Here is a 17,754-nt window from a genome sequence, read left to right as displayed (position 1 = left end):
ACTCTTGATCTTGGGGTCATGAGTTTGAGCCCCACATCGGGTGTAGAGATTACTCAAAATAAATAAACACGTAAACTTTTTAAAAAGTTAGCAAACAAGGAGGAACATAAGGGAGAATAGTATTTCAGGTAAAATGCAGGGTGTCCTTCAAGGTCAGGAGAGAGCCTAACTTATAAGCAAGTGGAAAGATAAAAAAGAAGTTGTTTCCAGACTTGCAAGGACTGAGAAGCTGGACATGCAGAGACGTCATCTGAGACAATTACTTGAGAATATTCTGGCAAAGCTAAAAATGAAAGATGAAGATGGGAAATATAAGAAGCTGGTGAACAAAGATGCCAATGAAATTTATGGGTAAAGCTAAATAATGGCTTATACTATAAATACCAGAGACTGAAAGCAATTGTGTCTGGACAAGTAGTGACTACTGAATAAAAGCTTAAGATAGGAGTTACATGCCTGGTAAAGGTAAGGACTAGGCAATGTGTACATTCTCAAAAAAACGTGTTACAAATGGAATGCGCAAGAATGTGAAGAGTGGCTCTGAGCTTCTTTCAAACTTAGGAGGAACTCAGGCTTCACAACTTAACCCAATTCAACAGTTTACCACTGATCTATCCCCAGTTAGAGCCTCAAAATTTCTTCAGATAAGACACCAAGTTTGAGCCTTCTACAGAAGCCATTATTACAAGAGCCAATAAGCCAGATACTGTGAGCCTTCATTGCTCCAGTTACAGTAATGAAATATTTCATGGAGTAGGAGGCAACCTCCCCTGAGGCAAAGCAATAATGACAGTAATGACTACAATAGCATTAACAACAGCAGCAGCTAACACTTGCATTATGCTTTCCCTCTGCCAGAAGCTATTCCATGCATATTACCCACATCACAACAAACTTAAGACACACAGACCATTTCACAGAGGAGAAAACTGAATTACAGAAAGCTTATAAAACTTCCCACAGACCTAGTTAACTGGAAGAGTTGAGATTGGAGCCCAGGCAGGCAGAGCCAACCAAGTACCTATTCAACATATTCCCCTGGATTGCTACCTGACATATTTTTAATAGAGCCAAAACTGAATTCTTGATCTACTCCTCTTGCTATTTTCAACACCAACTCTACCCTTCTAATGATACCGACCAAAAACCTTGAAGTCAACATAGACTCCTCTCGCCTATCTCCATCCAATCTGTGAGAAAATCCAGTTTATCTTTAAAATATACCCATATTTAGCCACTTCTTGCTACTAAATACTATGATCCAAGCTTCTCTTGACTTGTTACATTCTACTCTCAACACAACCAGAATGACCCTGCTAAAATGTCACCCTGTTGAAAACCTTCCAATAGCCTTTCATCTCATTCAGGGTAAAAGGCAAAGTCATTCTTATGGCATCTACAAGTCCCTACATGAACTGCCTCCCTGACCCTATCATGCGTACCTCTAGAGTATTACTTCTCTTCAACTCCTGCTACTCCTGGCCCCTCTGCTCCAATGACCCAATCACACCATGTTCATTCCACTTCAGGACTTTTATACGTGCTTTTATATTCTCTGCTAGAAATCAATCTTCCTCACCTCCAAGTCCCTACTCAAATATTACTCATCGATGATATCACTGAGTCTTTAAAACATCTACATTCTCCCGACCATCCCATCCTCACTTCCTATCATTTTCGTTTTCTCCCAGGCATTTATCATCACCTAAAACACTATCTATTTATGTACTGTGAACCAAGCATATAAATCTCATGAATATGGAGATTTTTATCTCTTTTGTTTATTTATTCCTATAGCCCCAGGGCCTAGGATATCTCATACATGGCAGGTGCTCAATACACGAGTAATCCCATCATAAAATTACTAGCAAAAAACCCAGAAACCATTAAAGATCAATTCATTTGACCTTACTTAAAACAAACAAAAAAACCTTTATGCAATGAAAATAAAGCCATAAGCAAAGTCAAAAGACAACAAATCGGAAGTAAAATATCTGCAGACCAGAGATCCTAAAATTTTAAAGAGAAAGACCAACAAAAACAGGCAAAGGATATGTATGAACAAGGAACAGTTCACAGATGCTCTCCATACTTCAATACCATTCTCCACCTAATACTTTGGCAGAAATCCAGAAGTGTCTTTTATGTAGTTCAGTAAAATCGCTTCTCGGCCTTTTGGCTAAGATCAAGTGTAGTATGTAGTTCAGTAAAGCTTTTGTGAATAGAATCTTTTGTCCAACACATCTTCAAATCGACAGACCCTATTGTTTTCTTACTTGCAGCTATTGTTTTTGTGATGATTCACCTTGCCGAATTCTCTTACGTATTTCAATAGTCTATTAACTGGTTCCTCTTGTTTTCCTTTGTAGATGATCACCCATCTGCAATTAATTAGTGTCTTTGTCTCTTTTCAATATTTATAGATCTTATTTTTAGTCACTTTGCCTTAGAAACGTAGCAATGAAATCAAATCATGGCTCCTGAAGTAAGACTGGGTAACTTAATCCTAGTTTTGCCACTTACACTGTGCAATCTTGACAAGTTATTTATCCTTTCTCTGCAATTTTCTCATCTGCAAAAACAAGGATAGTTCTTTTCTTCAAGGTTAAGATCAAATGACGTATTTCATGTAAAGCACTAAATAAAACTCTTGATGGTAGCCTGAATTAAGGTAATAGTTTTAATTAAGGTATTTGAGAGAGACGGGAACAGATTTGATATCAGAAGGTAAAATCAACCAGAATAAGAGATATATTGACAACGAGAGAAATAAAGGAACAAAGGACTGTGTGTCACAGTTTCAGCTTAGGGAAATTGGAAAAAATACATTAAAAGCTTAGAAGTTGGTTTTTGCATTTCAAACTCAGTAAAAAAAAAAAAAAAAAGTAAATTAGTATCTGCGTGTAAAGAAACTACACTACACACGTCTCTAAGAATGAGATCAATAAACTAGCACCGTCTGGCCAGCAGTGCCCCCGACTTTCTCAACCTAAAGGAAATGTTACATCTCAAAGGTGTTTGCTGATTTATTATGGTCTTCAGGGTCTTTTGAGGCAAATCAATGCACTAAAGGCAAACTATTCACCCTTCACTGCTTAATGAACTTAGGGTTTCGGTTTTTTCTACAAGAAAAAAAAAAAGCGGTTAGCATGTGTCAGTGAGAAATGACAATCTGTCCCCTAGGAGCTGATGGTCCGATGGAAGTAGGAGTACTTTGGGAACCCACTGGGTTTCTAACCTGGTTCACAGGGTCAGGAGCGCAAGGAAAGGGGAGCATCCTGGGGCCTCCCTCGACCCCCCTCGGTCGCCGCCTGGACCCCGCCGGTCCCCTCAACCTCAAGCAGGGTCCCGGCCAGAGCCGTGGCGGCTTACGAACGGATCCCCACCTCCGGCGTCCGTCCCCGCGGCTTCGGAACGACCTCTCCACGTCCGACCCTCGCGTCTGCCAGGCCAACCCCACGCGCTCGCTCACGCACTCCCCGCGCGACCCCGCGGCGTGGCCCACGCGCAGCCCCAGCGGCCTCCGAATGGAACCAAAAGGCGGAACACAGCTGAGTCCCTGCGACCAAAGCAGAAAAAGATGCGGAATCACCTTTCATCAGAGTCCGTGGTCGGATTTTTACCCAGGGCCGGGTTGGGGGGCTTGGAGAAAAGATTCTCAAAATCCATCACCCTCACAAGGACCCGGCAGCTATAAAGTAACAGCCACCGCGTGAGGAAAAGGGACTCAGTGCGGCGCACTGGCCACAAGTCGCCCCGCGCATGCGCCGATCCGTCCCCGCGCAAGCCCGCTGTCTCCTGCTCATTCGCGGTTCTGCGCACGCGCCAGTTTAGGTGTATTCTTTTTCCGTTCCCTTTTGATCTGTTATCCAAAATGTTTACTAGAATTTTTAAATTGAGTCCTTGGGATTCTTTCTTTCACTTTCATTAGGGGTAAGTGGGCATCCCAAGTTGGAGAGAATTGTGTCAAGGCAGGAAAATAGAGCATATATATGGGAAACGGAATTGTTCAGTTTTGCTTACTACAACGCCGGGGGAAGAGTGGCGATTGTGGGAATAATGAAAGGAAGGCTCAATCTGTAGGTTAGCTAATGACCTCAAACATGACTCACTCCTATTAGTGAGAAACTGATTCCTAGCGTGAATCAGAGTCCGCTTCCCATACAAACGAAGGAAAGTTCTTTGAAGCCAGACATCTTATTTTCCCCTGTAGTTTCACAAATTCTTTGTAACACTTCTCCCTTCAAAAGGTGGAGCCTATTCCCCTCTCTTAAATGTGGACTAGATTTAGTGACTCCTCATAAGTAACACTGTTAGATGGTGCCTGACTTCCGAGGCCAGGTGGTGAAAAGCATCACTCTTTCTGCCTTAGGCTCTTGAATTACCTACCTGAAGGAAAGTCCGTCACCATTTCATAAAGTACTCATGCAGCCTGTGAAAAGCCAGCCATATGAGTGGCCATCTTGGAGCTGATCTGCCAACGTGACTCCAGCTTCAGGAGAATCTGGAACAGAACCACCCCAGCTAAGTAGCTCCTGGATTCCTGACCCACAGAAAATATAAGAAGATAAATAATTATGTTACTGGACTCAGGTCTTTGGACCCAGCCATAGTAGAAATGAGGCTGGACCCAAAATTTAAAAGCACAGGCAAGGCTTTATTATGGGGGCAACAGCTACAGCTGGAGAGAGACAGGTAGTGACAAAGGTGTCAAACTGGCTCTCTGAACAATAGTCAAGGGAACTTTTTTTTCCCTACATGTATTTATTTTTGAGAGACAGAGCACAAGTGGGGAAGGGGCAGAGAGAGAATGAGACGCAGAATCCAAAGCAGGCTCCAGGCTCCGAGCTGTCAGCACACAGCCTGATGTGGGGTTCGAACTCACAAACCGTGAGATCACGACCTGAGCCGAAGTTGGACACTTAACCAACTGAGCCATCCAGGTGCCCCTCAAGGGAACTTTTAAAGGGACTGAGGTGGGAAAGGAGGGATGTTTAAGCATGTAGGGGTGAGGAATTCCAGGAAATTTGGGGCACAGGCCCAGTTGACAAAACATGCTTCATACATATGTTCTGGGTGTTGTCTCCACTTCTGGGTGCATTTTTTAGCATTATAATGAGGGAAAAAGTCAGTGAAAATAAATTTGCTGCCCATCTTATATCAGACTAGTCTGAGCCTGGTCTAGTCTTGTTCCTTGGCTGGGGCTTTGCAAGAAAAAGCAGTAACAGCTCACGGGTTGCTCTGCAAGAGAAGTGTTAACAGCCATGTGGGAGAGTTCCGGGTGCATAGGTTTTTGTTCCCAAGGTCCCTGTCTCATTTATGTTTTAAACCCACAAAGTTTTGGAGAAATTTGCTGTGTAGCAATAGATAAGTGATGTCCCTATCATTATAAAGCAGCTGGCCTAAACATAGAATTATCATATTCTACTCCTAGGTATATACACCAAAGAATTGAAAACCGGGACTCAAACAGATATTTGCATACTCATATTCATTGCAGCATTATTCACAAGAGCAAATAAGTGGAAACAACCCAAAGAATGGATAAATCAATTGTGGTATATACATACAATGGAATATTATTCAGCCATACAAAGGAATAAAATTCAGACACATGCTACAAATGATGAACCCTGAAAACAGTATGCTAAGTGAAGTAAGTCTGCCTCAAGAGCATAAATTACTGGGGCACCTGGGTGGTTCAGTGGGTTAAGTGTCCAACTTCTGCTCAGGTCACGATCTCACGGTTCGTGGGTTCGAGCCCCATGTCAGGCTCTGTGCTAACAGCTCGGAGTCTGGAACCTGCTTCGGATTCTGTGTCTCACTCGCTCTCTGCCCCTCCCCCACTCATGCGTTGTCTCACTCTATCAAAAATAAATAAATGTAAAAAAAAATTTTTTTAAAGGCATACATTACTATGTTTACACTTATATGAGGTATCTAGAATGGGCAAATCACAGAGACAAATAATAGATTAGAGACTTTCGGTGCTGGGAGAGGGGGGAAATGGGAGTCATTGCTTGATGGTTACAGTTTCTGTTAGGGGTGATGAAAAAGTTTAGAAGCAGACAGTGATAGCTGCACAGCAGTATGTAGTTAATGCCACTGAATTGTCACTTCAAAATGGTTAAAACAGCAAATTTTATGTCATATATTTTACCACACACACAAAAAAGCAACTGACCTAATAAGATGTTGGAATGGCCTCTTGAGGACCAGTTTCAGTACCAGCTAGATGCAAAGTACGTTTTGTGGACATATGCTATAAATCAGCAATCAATAATATGGTGCTATTTCTCCCATAGTCGGGATTCGTGGGTCTGGGAGTCAAACCATGGAAATGGGAGTGGACCCTTCCTTTATCATCTCTCTGACATCCTAGTAAAATTGTTGTTGTTGTTGTTGTTTTGTTTTGTTTTTAATTTTTGCTTCTAATCGCTAAAACTTTGGGTTCTACTGGTCAGCAGAGTTTTTCAACCTCAACATTTTGACATTTTGGTTTGAGTAATCGTGGTAGACAGTTCTGTGCATAATAGGATGTTTAGCAGCATCCCTGGCCTCTCCCCACTAGATGCCAGTAGCACTCCTTCCCCTGTTGGCACCTTTATAGTTGTTACAATTTTTGTGTGCATTAGGGGTGGGGATGATTGTCAAAGATAAACAAAGCCAGGCATTAAAGTAGCAATAGTTTTATTCAGTTTTTATTCAGAGAAAGAGCTGAGCTCCAGATTGTGCAGGGGTGACTGGGTGTTTTAAAGGGACAATGAAATAATGTATAATTCAATTTACATGAAATGTTCAAAAAGGCAAATCTTTAGAGACAGAAAGTAGATTATCAGTTGCCTGACACCGGTGTGGCAAGACAGGATTAATTGTAAATAGGCACTTGGGGGAAGGGGAATGTTCTGAAACTGAATGTTGGTGATAGCTGCATAATTCGGTAAATTTACTAACAGTCATATAAGTGTACACTTAAAATGGGTAAATTTTCAGGCATATGTTTTAATATCAAAAAAGCTATTTTTAAAAAAATAAAGGGAAAATGAGAAGTGGGCTATCCAAATTAGCTACAATAAGACCTAGGTAAAATGGTTTACAATAAATAAGGTCCTGAGATTCTAATCTAACTCCGAATGTTAATTGTTACTCCTGACAAAATAGATCTACTTTTCGAATGTTTACTAGTAATGTATTATGTCAAAATGTGGTGGATGCCCGCAGAATTACCTATCAGTGTGCAGGTCTTATCAATGGCTACATTCAACTTAAAAAAAAAAAAAAAGTGCTATTTTTTTCCTTTTTCAATGTACATATCCAATTTTTTTTCGTTTAAAATTTAACCGACTAATTGCGATTGCTTCCGAATGGCTGCATTTACGCATTAGCCAGATGCATTTATACCACAAAGTCATATATCTGAGAGGATTTACCATTAAGTCCATCATTTCATTACAAAACAAGGAACTTTCCTTTGGAACTAAATAATTTACTGAATAGGCCAAAACATTGAGTTATCATTAAAAAATTATTTCCAGGGTCGCCTGGGGGGCTCAGTCGGTTAAGCATCCGACTTCAGCTCAGGTCATGACCTCAGTCTGTGAGTTCGAGCCCCTCGTAGGGCTCTGTGCTGACAGCTCAGAGCCTGGAGCCTGCTTCGGATTCTGTGTCTCCCTCTCTCTCTGCCCCTCCCCTGCTCATGCGGTCTCTGCTCAAAAATAAATAAAAATATTTTAAAAAATAAATAAAAATATTTCCAAAGGTCACACTGTTCCTAAGTATAAAAACACGTGACGGCTAGTTTTTGTGTGTGTTTATTATTGACAGAGAGAGTTAGACAGAGCATGAGCGGGGGAGGGGCAGAGAGAGAGAGGGGGAGACATAGAATCTGAAACCTCCTCGGAGCTGTCAGCACAGAGCCCCGGCACGGGGCTCGAACGCACGGACAGCAAGCTCATGACCTGAGCCAAAGTCCGACGCTCAGCCGACTGAGCCACCCAGGCACCCCTAGTTAATATATACATACATATAAATAAAATATTCGTGTATATTTCCAGATAGAATGTTAATGTTTTTACTATATAATTTAAATCTGATTGTTTTGTTTTCTTTGATTTAACTAATAATCAGGTAAATTTAGTATTAACTATCAGAAGAAGTCACATGTCAACCCATTTTTCTCAAAACGCATTCCCAAGCACTAAACATTACAAAAAGATAGGTGCTACTTTGTAAGAGAATGTACATTTCCCCATTATTTAAGCGACCGAAGTGATTTTTTTTTTTTTTTCACTCTACCCGCGAGTTCTTTATCACCCCACCCGACCACGCCGCAGAAGGGCTTTGAGGGCCTGTTTGTTAGGGGGCGTCTTGAACCAGACTTCCGCCCGTTTCCCCGCGGGCTTTCACAAGACGGGCTCGGAGAGCCCGAAGAAGGCCCGACGGGCCTCCTACCCCGCCCAGTACACTCCAGGCGCCGCCCGGCCCCTCCAGCTAGCTGCCGCCTCCGCCGTTCACTGAGAAGGATGGGAACCCGCCCCTGGAGGTGATTGACGGACTGCCTCCTCCAATGGCCAACGCGATCGGCTCCGGCGGGCCGGGCAAGGGCCGCGGCACGCGGAGGAATCTCTCCTGCCCTTTAGTCCCGGGCTAGGTGTTGCGGCAGGCGCCATTTTATCGAGCCGCCTGTCTCGGGTGCCGCCATGTTGGTGAGGAGAAATCACCGTTACGGCCAGTGTCCAAATCCCCGCGTCGCTGCACGCCGCCCGCCCGCCCGCTCCCAAGCCTCAGCCACCGGCGGCGAATAGAGACTAAAGCGGCAGCGCCGGCAGCGCGGGGCCGTTGCCCAGTGTTTGCAGTTAGAGTCCCATCTCTCTGGCGTGGTTGTTAATAGACTGGAAAGTCTGTGTCTGTGTCGCTCACTAGTAACCGTGAGTTTTTACCACTTCGTCACCTCTCGGCGGCGGCCGGGAGCAGGTACCCGCAGGCGGCGCAGGGGTCCTCCCCGCGCCCCGCCGCCGCCGGCCTCGCAGACCTGTCCTCCAGCCCCGCCCCGTTCTTGACCAAACATGACAGACTCTGAACATGCAGGGCACGACAGGTCGGGAACCCTTCTTGTCTGTCTTTCTGTCGGATGAGAGGAGGGGTCTGGGGCGGCGGGAGCGGGCCGGGGCCGCGCGCCTCCTGCATGACTTAGACGTCTCTGTGTGGCTCCATCAGTTCCATGACGTGCGCCCTTATGTAAAGCCCAGGCTGGCGGCCGCGGGGGAGGTCGGCCCGGCCGCGCCCGCCTCCCCGCGCCGGGGTCCTTTCCGGCCGGCCCCGCCCCCGGCCCGCACGTGCGAGCCCCCCGCCCCCGGGCGGCTCCGTCTGCCGTTCGGTCTGCGCCCGGCGCCTCCCGCGTGCGGGCTCGGTGCTGCGGTCCAGCCTGGGCTGAAATGAAGCCTCTCCCAGCCCGGGGTCCGCCGTTCACTTCCTGATGGGACGAGCCAGGAATTTGTAATAGCCGGTGTTCTGTTTGACTACTACCCTAGCACACTCCTAAAAATAAACTTGGTGTTTTTGTTTTTGTTTTTTTTTTTTTTTAAGGAAAAACTTAAACCCCCAAAGGCCATGTGTTTATAGTCTTACCCCCTTGGAATTTGAAATAGTTAAGTTTCAAGTTAAAAATGTTAGGTTTTGCAAAGCTTAGTGTAGCACAGTTTTCTTCTAAAGTGAAAACCCCGCGGATTATCCCATCTAGCTGCATTTTCTAAATACTGTGTATAATTTGAACATTTAACTGAGATTCTGATATTTTTGCTAGGCCTTGAACAGTTTTGGTTCTTTTAGTGTTTTGGGCGTATTTACATATTTTAGTAGCGCAAATAGCATATTTAAGTTTGGGTTAGGTTTTTATTTTACATTGATATCTATCTTAATCATTAAAAAAAAAGGAGGGCGTTAGTTCGTTAAAATTATTGGAATGAAATCTGTTGAATCTAATTCTTATTTAGAATATTTAAAAATATGGAACTCTGCAGTGACTCCTTAGGGAATAGAAGTAATCAAAAGTATACATTGTACTCTAGTCTAAACCGTACAAATTGCTTAAATTTTACCTGTGGAGTAATGTGATATGCTTTTGGTAAAGCATTCCAAACACTTAAAAAAAAAAAAAAAACCACAAGCAGAAATAACAAACAGAATTGAAATTCGAAATATCTAAATATTTGGCAACCTTGAGAGTGATAAAGATATTTCAACAACTCTCATATGGTAATAATACAAGTAGATCACCAAGCAAGTCAATTAAACATGCAGTAATTTTTGGAAAGTAAAAAGAAAAAACAGTCCTAAAAATTATGGCTATTTAGGCTTGCACTTGACATATTTTCAAGATTATTTTACATTATCTTGTCATTAAAATGACATTATTCTTGGAATGGGTTAACTAATATTTTGAGAAATTTCCCACTCTGAATATCTGTGGACAAACCAATGACTGGGTTTTGCTAATGCAGCTAAAGTTCATAATTTTGTATGGAAGAAGGAAATAACGTTCTCTGTTCACAAAGCAGCTTCAATATGTAGAATTATGTATTCTATGTAATGAAAAAACCATGTCACCAAATTCAGATACTGAAATAATTTTGCTAGCAAGGAACTCTGATGCCAGACTTTAAAAAGACTTTGGAATTTTAAAATAATGAATTACAGGGCGTATGGGTGGCTCAGTCGGTTAAGCATCTGACTCTTGATTTCCGCTCAGGTTATGATCTCAGTTTGTGGGATTGAGCCTTTCTTCCCCCTTGGACTCTGTGTCAGAACAAGATTTTAAATGGGAATGGAAATTCTCAGAAGGCAACTTTTTTTCTTTAAAAAAAATTGTAGTTCTTGCATTTTAAAAACATTTATTTATTTTGAGAGCGCACATGCATGAGTGCACAATTGGGGGAAGGGCAGAAAAGAGATGGGGGGAGAGAGAGAGAGAGAGAGAGAATGAGAGAATCTCAAGCAGCCTCCTTGCTGGCAGCCAGGATTCAGGGCTTGATCTCACGAACTGTGAAGTCATGACTTGAGCCAAAACCAAGAGTTGGATGCTTAACGGACTAAGCCACCCTGGCACTCCTCTTGTACATGTTTTACATGATGAACATTTTGTACAAGGTTTGTTTGCCAGCTTTAAAAAAAAATACCCATTTGGTGTACTTTTCTTTAAATATTTCCATGTCTGGAGTGAAAACATGGTATTTTTATTAGTGTTAACTAATATAATAATACCGATAAATAAATTTGTGGGTATATAGAATGTTAGTAGAGGACTTCTGCATAGGATCTGAGGAATCAATAATAGAGGTGGAGAAGGAGTTGGGGAGAATCCAAAGTGAGACAAAATACTTAACCTCTTTTCATTAATTTCTTCCCTTTCATCTAGTTCTCTTTGGCACAGCTTCAGCCACCTAGCTTTATATTTCACAGGATGTTAATCCAATTAAAACAATTCACAAACAACCTTTAAAGGCTAAATACTGTGAGTTCCTGTTTTGGACACATGTACAGTGGAGTAGGAAAGATAGATACATACCTAAGTATTACATAATTTTCTGAAATATTCTAAAAGTGAGTTTTACAGGGCCTGCACTGGGAAAAATGGTAATTTTAACATGAACAATATAAGACCTTGTGATTCTGAGAGTCTTTGTTAAGAGATATGTAGAATAATTTCCTTTAGGAGGAAGTTATTCTTTGCCCATTATGAGCAACCTTCCCACGTCCTCACCTCCTTCTTTTCCTCCTCTCCCCACTTTTCTTCCTCATGTAAAACAAGAACAGCAAAACTCCCAGCTAGTCAGAATTACAGTCTGTGTATGTATGTGTGTGTATATATGTATGCATACATATATATGTGTGTATATATACATATATACATATGTGTGTGTGTGTACAATATATATAAAGATTATTTATTATGAGAGAGAGAGAGAACACAAGCCGGGTAGCAGCAGAGGGAGAGAGAGAGAGAGAGAGAGAATCCCTCCCACAAACCATGAGATCATGACCTGAGCCAAAAACAAGAGTCAGACAGTTAATCAACTGAGCCACCTAGGCACCCCTATACAAGTTTATATTATTTCCCTCTTCTCTCTCCCTTGCACATAATGATTGAAACCTTACTAAGAGATGGCACTGGAGAATCTGAAGGGATGAGGATGTAGAAGATGATTACACTTTACATTTGTAATAGGGCTTTCATTTGATTCTCACATTAATCCCATGAGGAGGCATATAGTATTACAGCATTCAGTACCTTGTCTAGGGGATCCCACAGATGGAGACTAGATAGCACACAGGTATGCAAACTTCTACTTGTATTATTTTCACTCTTCATTAAGTCTGCATAGGGATGCAGTGCGCTAAGTTCCAGCCTTTACTTTCTGAATTGTTGTGGGTTGTAATGTGGTAAATCTAAGAAACCCCTGCATTCGCAGTAAAACCTAAGTTTTGATCATCATTTTTCCTCTCACTTGGTTAATATTTTTTGTTTTTCCTGATTGTTTATCTTATTTGTGAAATAAGGTAGTTGAATTAGGTGATACTCATCTCTCTTCCCCTTTTAGTCAATATTAATTTAAAAAATTGCAGATGCCTTATCTCACATTAGAGTTCACTTGATGTTATATACAATATTTGGTTTGTAAATTAGTATGTATACTTGAGCAAATGCCTTCCCTCACTAGGCTATTAATTAATGTTTTATATATATATGTTTACATATATATGTATATATATTTGTTTATATGTGTATATATGTTTATATGTATGTATATATGTATGTATATATGTATACACCCACACACATATATTTTCTTTTTAAAGAGAAAGAGAGCAAGCTTGCATGCAAGTTGGGGAGGGGCAGAGAGAGAGAGGGTGAGAGAGAGTCTCAAGCAGGCTCCTTGCTAAACATGGAGGGCTCAATTTGACGACCCTGGGATCATGACCTGAGCTGAAACCCAAGAGTTGGCCGCTCAGACTGAGCCACCCAGGCGGCCTGATTTTATTTTTAATTGTGGTAAAATACACATGTAAAATTTACATCTTAACTATTTGTAATTGTACAGTTCAGTAGTGTTAAGGACCTACACATTGTTATACAACCAATCTTCAGAACTCTTTTCGTCTTGCAAAACTTAAATTGTATCATTAGTTTATTTTTTACTCCTGAATCTACTCATTTAACTATTATGTAAACTACCAAAGTGAGCTTTTCTTTAGCAAATATAAAAAACTTAAGTTCTACGTCATGTTCAGGTTTGATGTTGGAAACCACTTTGACTCTTAGAAAGACATTTTTCTTTTCTTAGCCCTTCATAAACAAATCATTTCATTTACTTTTGAATTTTCATTGATTAAATTTCCATTCAGCAGAATTCTGTGCCAAGTATATAGTGTTAAGCACTGAGGAAACAAATCTGAATACAATCTCACTGAATTTGCTCTCTAGGATCTTATAATCTAGTAAAAGAAACAGACTGGTAAATATATAATTGCAGCACTAGTCATATAATAGAAGTATAAATTGAAGGTGGTAGTGGCATAGATGGGGGATTCACGGAGACATCATGTCTGGAGGATGAGTAAAAATTTGGCCAGAGACAAATATATGAAAAGCATGAAGAAGTAAAATGGCATAGTAGGTTTAGAGATGATAAAAGTGTTAGTATGTGAAGCACGTACAACATATTTTGGGGAATGAGGAAAAGGCTTCCGTGAATTAGGAATCTGACCCTGAATGATGTAAAGATCTCATCAAAGTTTTTAATTTTTTGATTTTTTGTAGTTTATTTAAGTAATCTCTTTACCCAACGTGGGGCTCAAACTCAAGACCCCGAGATCAAGAATTACATGTTCTTCTGACTGAGCCAGTCAGGCACCCCTCTCGTCAAGTTTTTTAAGCAGGAGAATGTTCAGGTGCATTTTTTGGCATGATACCTGGAGGCTAGGAGGAGGCAGACTATGGAAAGGGATATCAGCAGAAGGAAGACAAGTTAGGGAGCTTTCAATGATTTTCATGAAATATTAAGCAGCTAATATTTAGTATATATTGTTTTGGACTTAGGAAAGATAGCAATAAAGAAAAAAATCCTTTACCCAATGGAGCTTACATTTTCTTTAGAGAAAAAGATGATAAACATGAAAAACAAATGTGATCAATGCTGATAGAAAGGAAGGTGGGTTATCCTATGGGTGTGGGAAGGGTATTTCCATCTTAAGTAGGGTATGTTAGGGAAACATTCAACTGAAAAAGGAACATTTGAACAAAGCCCTAGAATGAGCAATCCAGGCCCAGTACATCTGGGAGAAAAGCATTCTAGATAAAGGGAACAGAAGGTGGAGAAAGCCTAGAACTAGGAATGAGCCTAGTGTAATTAAGGAAAAAAGGGGGCAGTGTGGCTAGAGAAAAGAATGAGCAAGGGGAAGAGAAGTAAGAGATGAAGTTGGATGGGCAAGGGTGACTGTGTAGGGCCTTGGAAGGCCATATTAGGGAACTTGGATTTCACTCTGAGTGGTATGGAAGCCACTGGAGGATTTGAACAGAGGAGGTGCAAGGTGATGCTATAGTAAAAGAATGGTAAAAAGGAAGTTGCCTGAAGTAATATAAGTGACAAGTGATGATGGTTTAGGCCAAGGAGGTGAAAATGGTTGGATTTTGGATATGGTTTGAAGATAGAACCAATAGGATTCGCTGATGGGTGTGGAGCATGAAAAAAGGGAATGAATCAGAGCCACTGTAAAAATCTAGAAATTGGGTAACGAGGACCTAATCAAAAGCATTGACAGTAAGAAGGCAGACAGAAGTCAAAATTCATGGGATATTTCTTAGCATTGATAGAACTGGAGGTAAAGATCTGAGAGTTTTTAACAAAGATGTTAGTCTAGATGCTGAGATCACAAAGCTATGTGTAGTAGACCATGAAGAAGACAGGTTTTCTGGAAGCCAAGGGAGGAGAACGTTTCAAGGAAGGGGTGATCACAGAGCAGGTAAAGGAAAGGGTTGAAAACTGGTCACAGGATATAGTAAATTAGGACTTTAATTTTTATTATTTTTATTTTTTTTTTAATTTTTTTTAATTTTTTTTTTTTAATTTTTTTTTTCAACGTTTTTTTTTTATTTTATTTTTGGGACAGAGAGAGACAGAGCATGAACGGGGGAGGGGCAGAGAGAGAGGGAGACACAGAATTGGAAACAGGCTCCAGGCTCTGAGCCATCAGCCCAGAGCCTGACGCGGGGCTCGAACTCACGGACCGCGAGATCGTGACCTGGCTGAAGTCGGACGCTCAACCGACTGCGCCACCCAGGCACCCTTTTTTTTTTTTAATTTTTTTAACGTTTATTTATTTTTGAGACAGAGGGAGACAGAGCATGAATGGGGGAGGGTCAGAGAGAGGGAGACACAGAATCTGAAACAGGCTCCAGGCTCTGAGCTGTCAGCCCAGAGCCCGACATGGGGCTCGAACTCACAGACCGTGAGATCATGACCTGAGCTGAAGTCGGCTGCCTAACCGACTGAGCCACCCAGGTGCCCCAAATTAGGACTTTTAAAAACATGAATGAAACAGTACTGCAGGGCTTGCAAACAGCTGGCCTTCAGACCAGATATCTTGTTGGCCTGACAGGATGTTTAACAATACTTGTGCTTGAATGCCACTAGACTTGTGGTCTTCATCCTTCACAGTCTTTTCACTGATCCTTTCTTTGCATATTCAGCACCTAAGGTCTGCTTATGAAGTGACTTGCTGACCACTTATGCATTTGAGTTTGTGACCTTTTGTTATGTGATGAAGTCAAGTGTTCACCTGGACAGACAAGTGATCTGACTTCCAAAAAAATCTCAGAGAGATGGGTGACCTTGAATTCACCAAGTCAAGTCTCTGGCCAGTCTAGGGCTGTCAGAATATATTTTGTGCATCGATGCCCCCAGTGGTCTTGCTTTAATCTCTCAGATTCAGAAACTGATCAATCTCAAGGCTGATCAGACTTGGGGATGTTAATTCATGCTAAAAAATAATAACAGTGGTTAACATTTTTAAAACTTTTTTTTTTTTAAGTTTATTTCTTTTTGAGAGAGAGCAAAAGCAGGGGAGGGACACAGAGAGAGGATGACACAGAATCTGAAGCAGGCTTCAGGCTCTGAGCTGTCAGCACAGAACCTGATGCGGGACTCCAGCTTATGAACCACGAGACCATCACTTGAGCCAAAGTTGGACACTTAACCAACTGAGCCAGTCATGCGCCCCAACAGTGGCTAACATTTGTATGGTGCTTACTGTATGCCAGGTTCTGTTTTAAGTGTTTTCCATGAATTACTTCACTTAATCTTCACAATAACCCTATATAACAGCCCTCGTTTTACAAATGAAGAGAGATTGATGAATTTCCCAAGGTCACAGAGTAAATCAGTGGGAACTCAAGTAATCTGATTGTAGAGCTTACACTTTCATTTGAGGATAGACATCTCTATCACAAGAGAATGTGTATGTGTGTATCAGAATACCAATTTAGTCATGTAAAATGAGGATAAGACGTTTTCACCAGGGAGGGTATTCTCTCTATATAGGATACTATATGGAAAACCAAATTATCAAAAGTTGCTTAATGAACAGGAGTATGGGATTAGAATGAAGGAGTTGATTGTAAATGACTGCAATTTTAAATGGCATCAGGCTCTAATAAAGTTCGTAATATATCTGCCAAGCAGTTACTTGCATCTGTCAGCTTTACAGGATATCCTCTTTCCTGAGCAATGCTTACATGGGCACTGGCCACATTTGTCTCTTCACCTTTCCTTTTTCAACATTTCTATTGTTAAACAGCCCTCCTTTCTGATAGGTACATTTCTTCTCGTTGCATGTTAATGTCTTAAATTTAGTCATCTTTTACTTGGTCCTGTGTGTCTGACTTCTTCATCTCTGTTTTGGTTCATCTTCTTTTCATTTTATGGTTGAACTTTCTGAGGTCATTGCTATTTCTTGTATCTTTTTTTAAGTGTTTGGTTCCTGGGAGATACTACTTGACTGCTGATGCCATGTACCAACCCAGATAGTAGTTACTGGATGACCTTAGCAAAAGCAGTTTTAGCAGATTATTACTACTCTTGGCAAAGAGCAACGTTTCTCTATTGTAAAATGATTTTGTATTTGTTTTCTTTTGCTTTACTTTTTTAATGTGAGTTCATGGCTTAACATTACTAATTTGAATGAACTTTTTAAAAAGTAATTATTTTTGAGACAGAGAGCAAGTGAGTGTGAGCTGGAGAGGGGCAGAGAGAGAGAGAGAGAGAGAGAGAGAGAGAGAGATGGGGATCCAAGCAGGCTCTGCCTGTCAGCACAGAGCTTGACACGGGGTTTGAACTCACGAATTGTGAGATCATGACCTGAGCTGAAGTCCAACACTCAACCAGCTGAGCCACCCAGGAGCCCCCAAATGAACTTTTTTATTACTTCAACTTTCATAAATCATACCCACATTTTTGTATGGCAAGTAACCAAAGCAAGTCCCAAGAAGTGTTTAAAGGGAATCCTAAGTTAATTATCATTAAAAGGATAAAACCATGTAAAAATCAACAGTCTATTTATAAAAGTGATAGAAAAGGGGCACCTTGGTGGCTCAGTTGACTGAGCATCCGACTTTGGCTCAGGTCATTATCTCGCATTGCAGTCCGTGGGTTCGAGCCCTGCATCAGTTTCTGTGCTGATGGTTCAAAGCCTGGAGCTTGC

The 17,754-nt window shown here is 41.3% G+C and overlaps 2 protein-coding genes and 1 pseudogene across 11 annotated transcripts in view; 2 read left to right on the top strand and 1 right to left on the bottom strand.

The window, feature by feature from the left end:
* The window catches only part of ZC3H8 (zinc finger CCCH-type containing 8), a 31,460-nt gene extending 27,610 nt beyond the window's left edge, over positions 1-3,850 (bottom strand). For 8 of the 9 annotated variants that reach the window (XM_043603990.1, XM_043603991.1, XM_043603988.1 and 5 more), the window contains exon 1: positions 3,593-3,763. In XM_043603990.1, coding sequence (XP_043459925.1) covers positions 3,593-3,669 — 77 coding nt within the window. In that variant the 5' untranslated portion in view covers positions 3,670-3,763. Of the gene's footprint in view, positions 1-3,592 lie in introns of all 9 variants that reach the window. The other variant, XM_043603989.1, reaches the window with a different exon arrangement.
* On the top strand, positions 2,160-2,247 carry LOC122467450 (annotated as a pseudogene).
* A 4,797-nt stretch (positions 3,851-8,647) lies between the features above and the next one.
* The window catches only part of ZC3H6 (zinc finger CCCH-type containing 6), a 72,266-nt gene continuing 63,159 nt past the window's right edge, over positions 8,648-17,754 (top strand). Inside the window, exon 1 of one of the 2 annotated variants that reach the window (XM_043603986.1) lies at positions 8,648-9,097. In XM_043603986.1, coding sequence (XP_043459921.1) covers positions 9,066-9,097 — 32 coding nt within the window. In that variant the 5' untranslated portion in view covers positions 8,648-9,065. The remainder of the gene's footprint in view (positions 9,098-17,754) is intronic. The other variant, XM_043603987.1, reaches the window with a different exon arrangement.

The sequence above is a fragment of the Prionailurus bengalensis genome, chromosome A3 (assembly GCF_016509475.1).
Source record: "Prionailurus bengalensis isolate Pbe53 chromosome A3, Fcat_Pben_1.1_paternal_pri, whole genome shotgun sequence".
In the NCBI taxonomy this organism is placed as follows: domain Eukaryota; kingdom Metazoa; phylum Chordata; class Mammalia; order Carnivora; family Felidae; genus Prionailurus; species Prionailurus bengalensis.
Note: the sequence above shows the minus strand (reverse complement) of the source record. Positions and strands in the feature narration are given on the sequence as shown.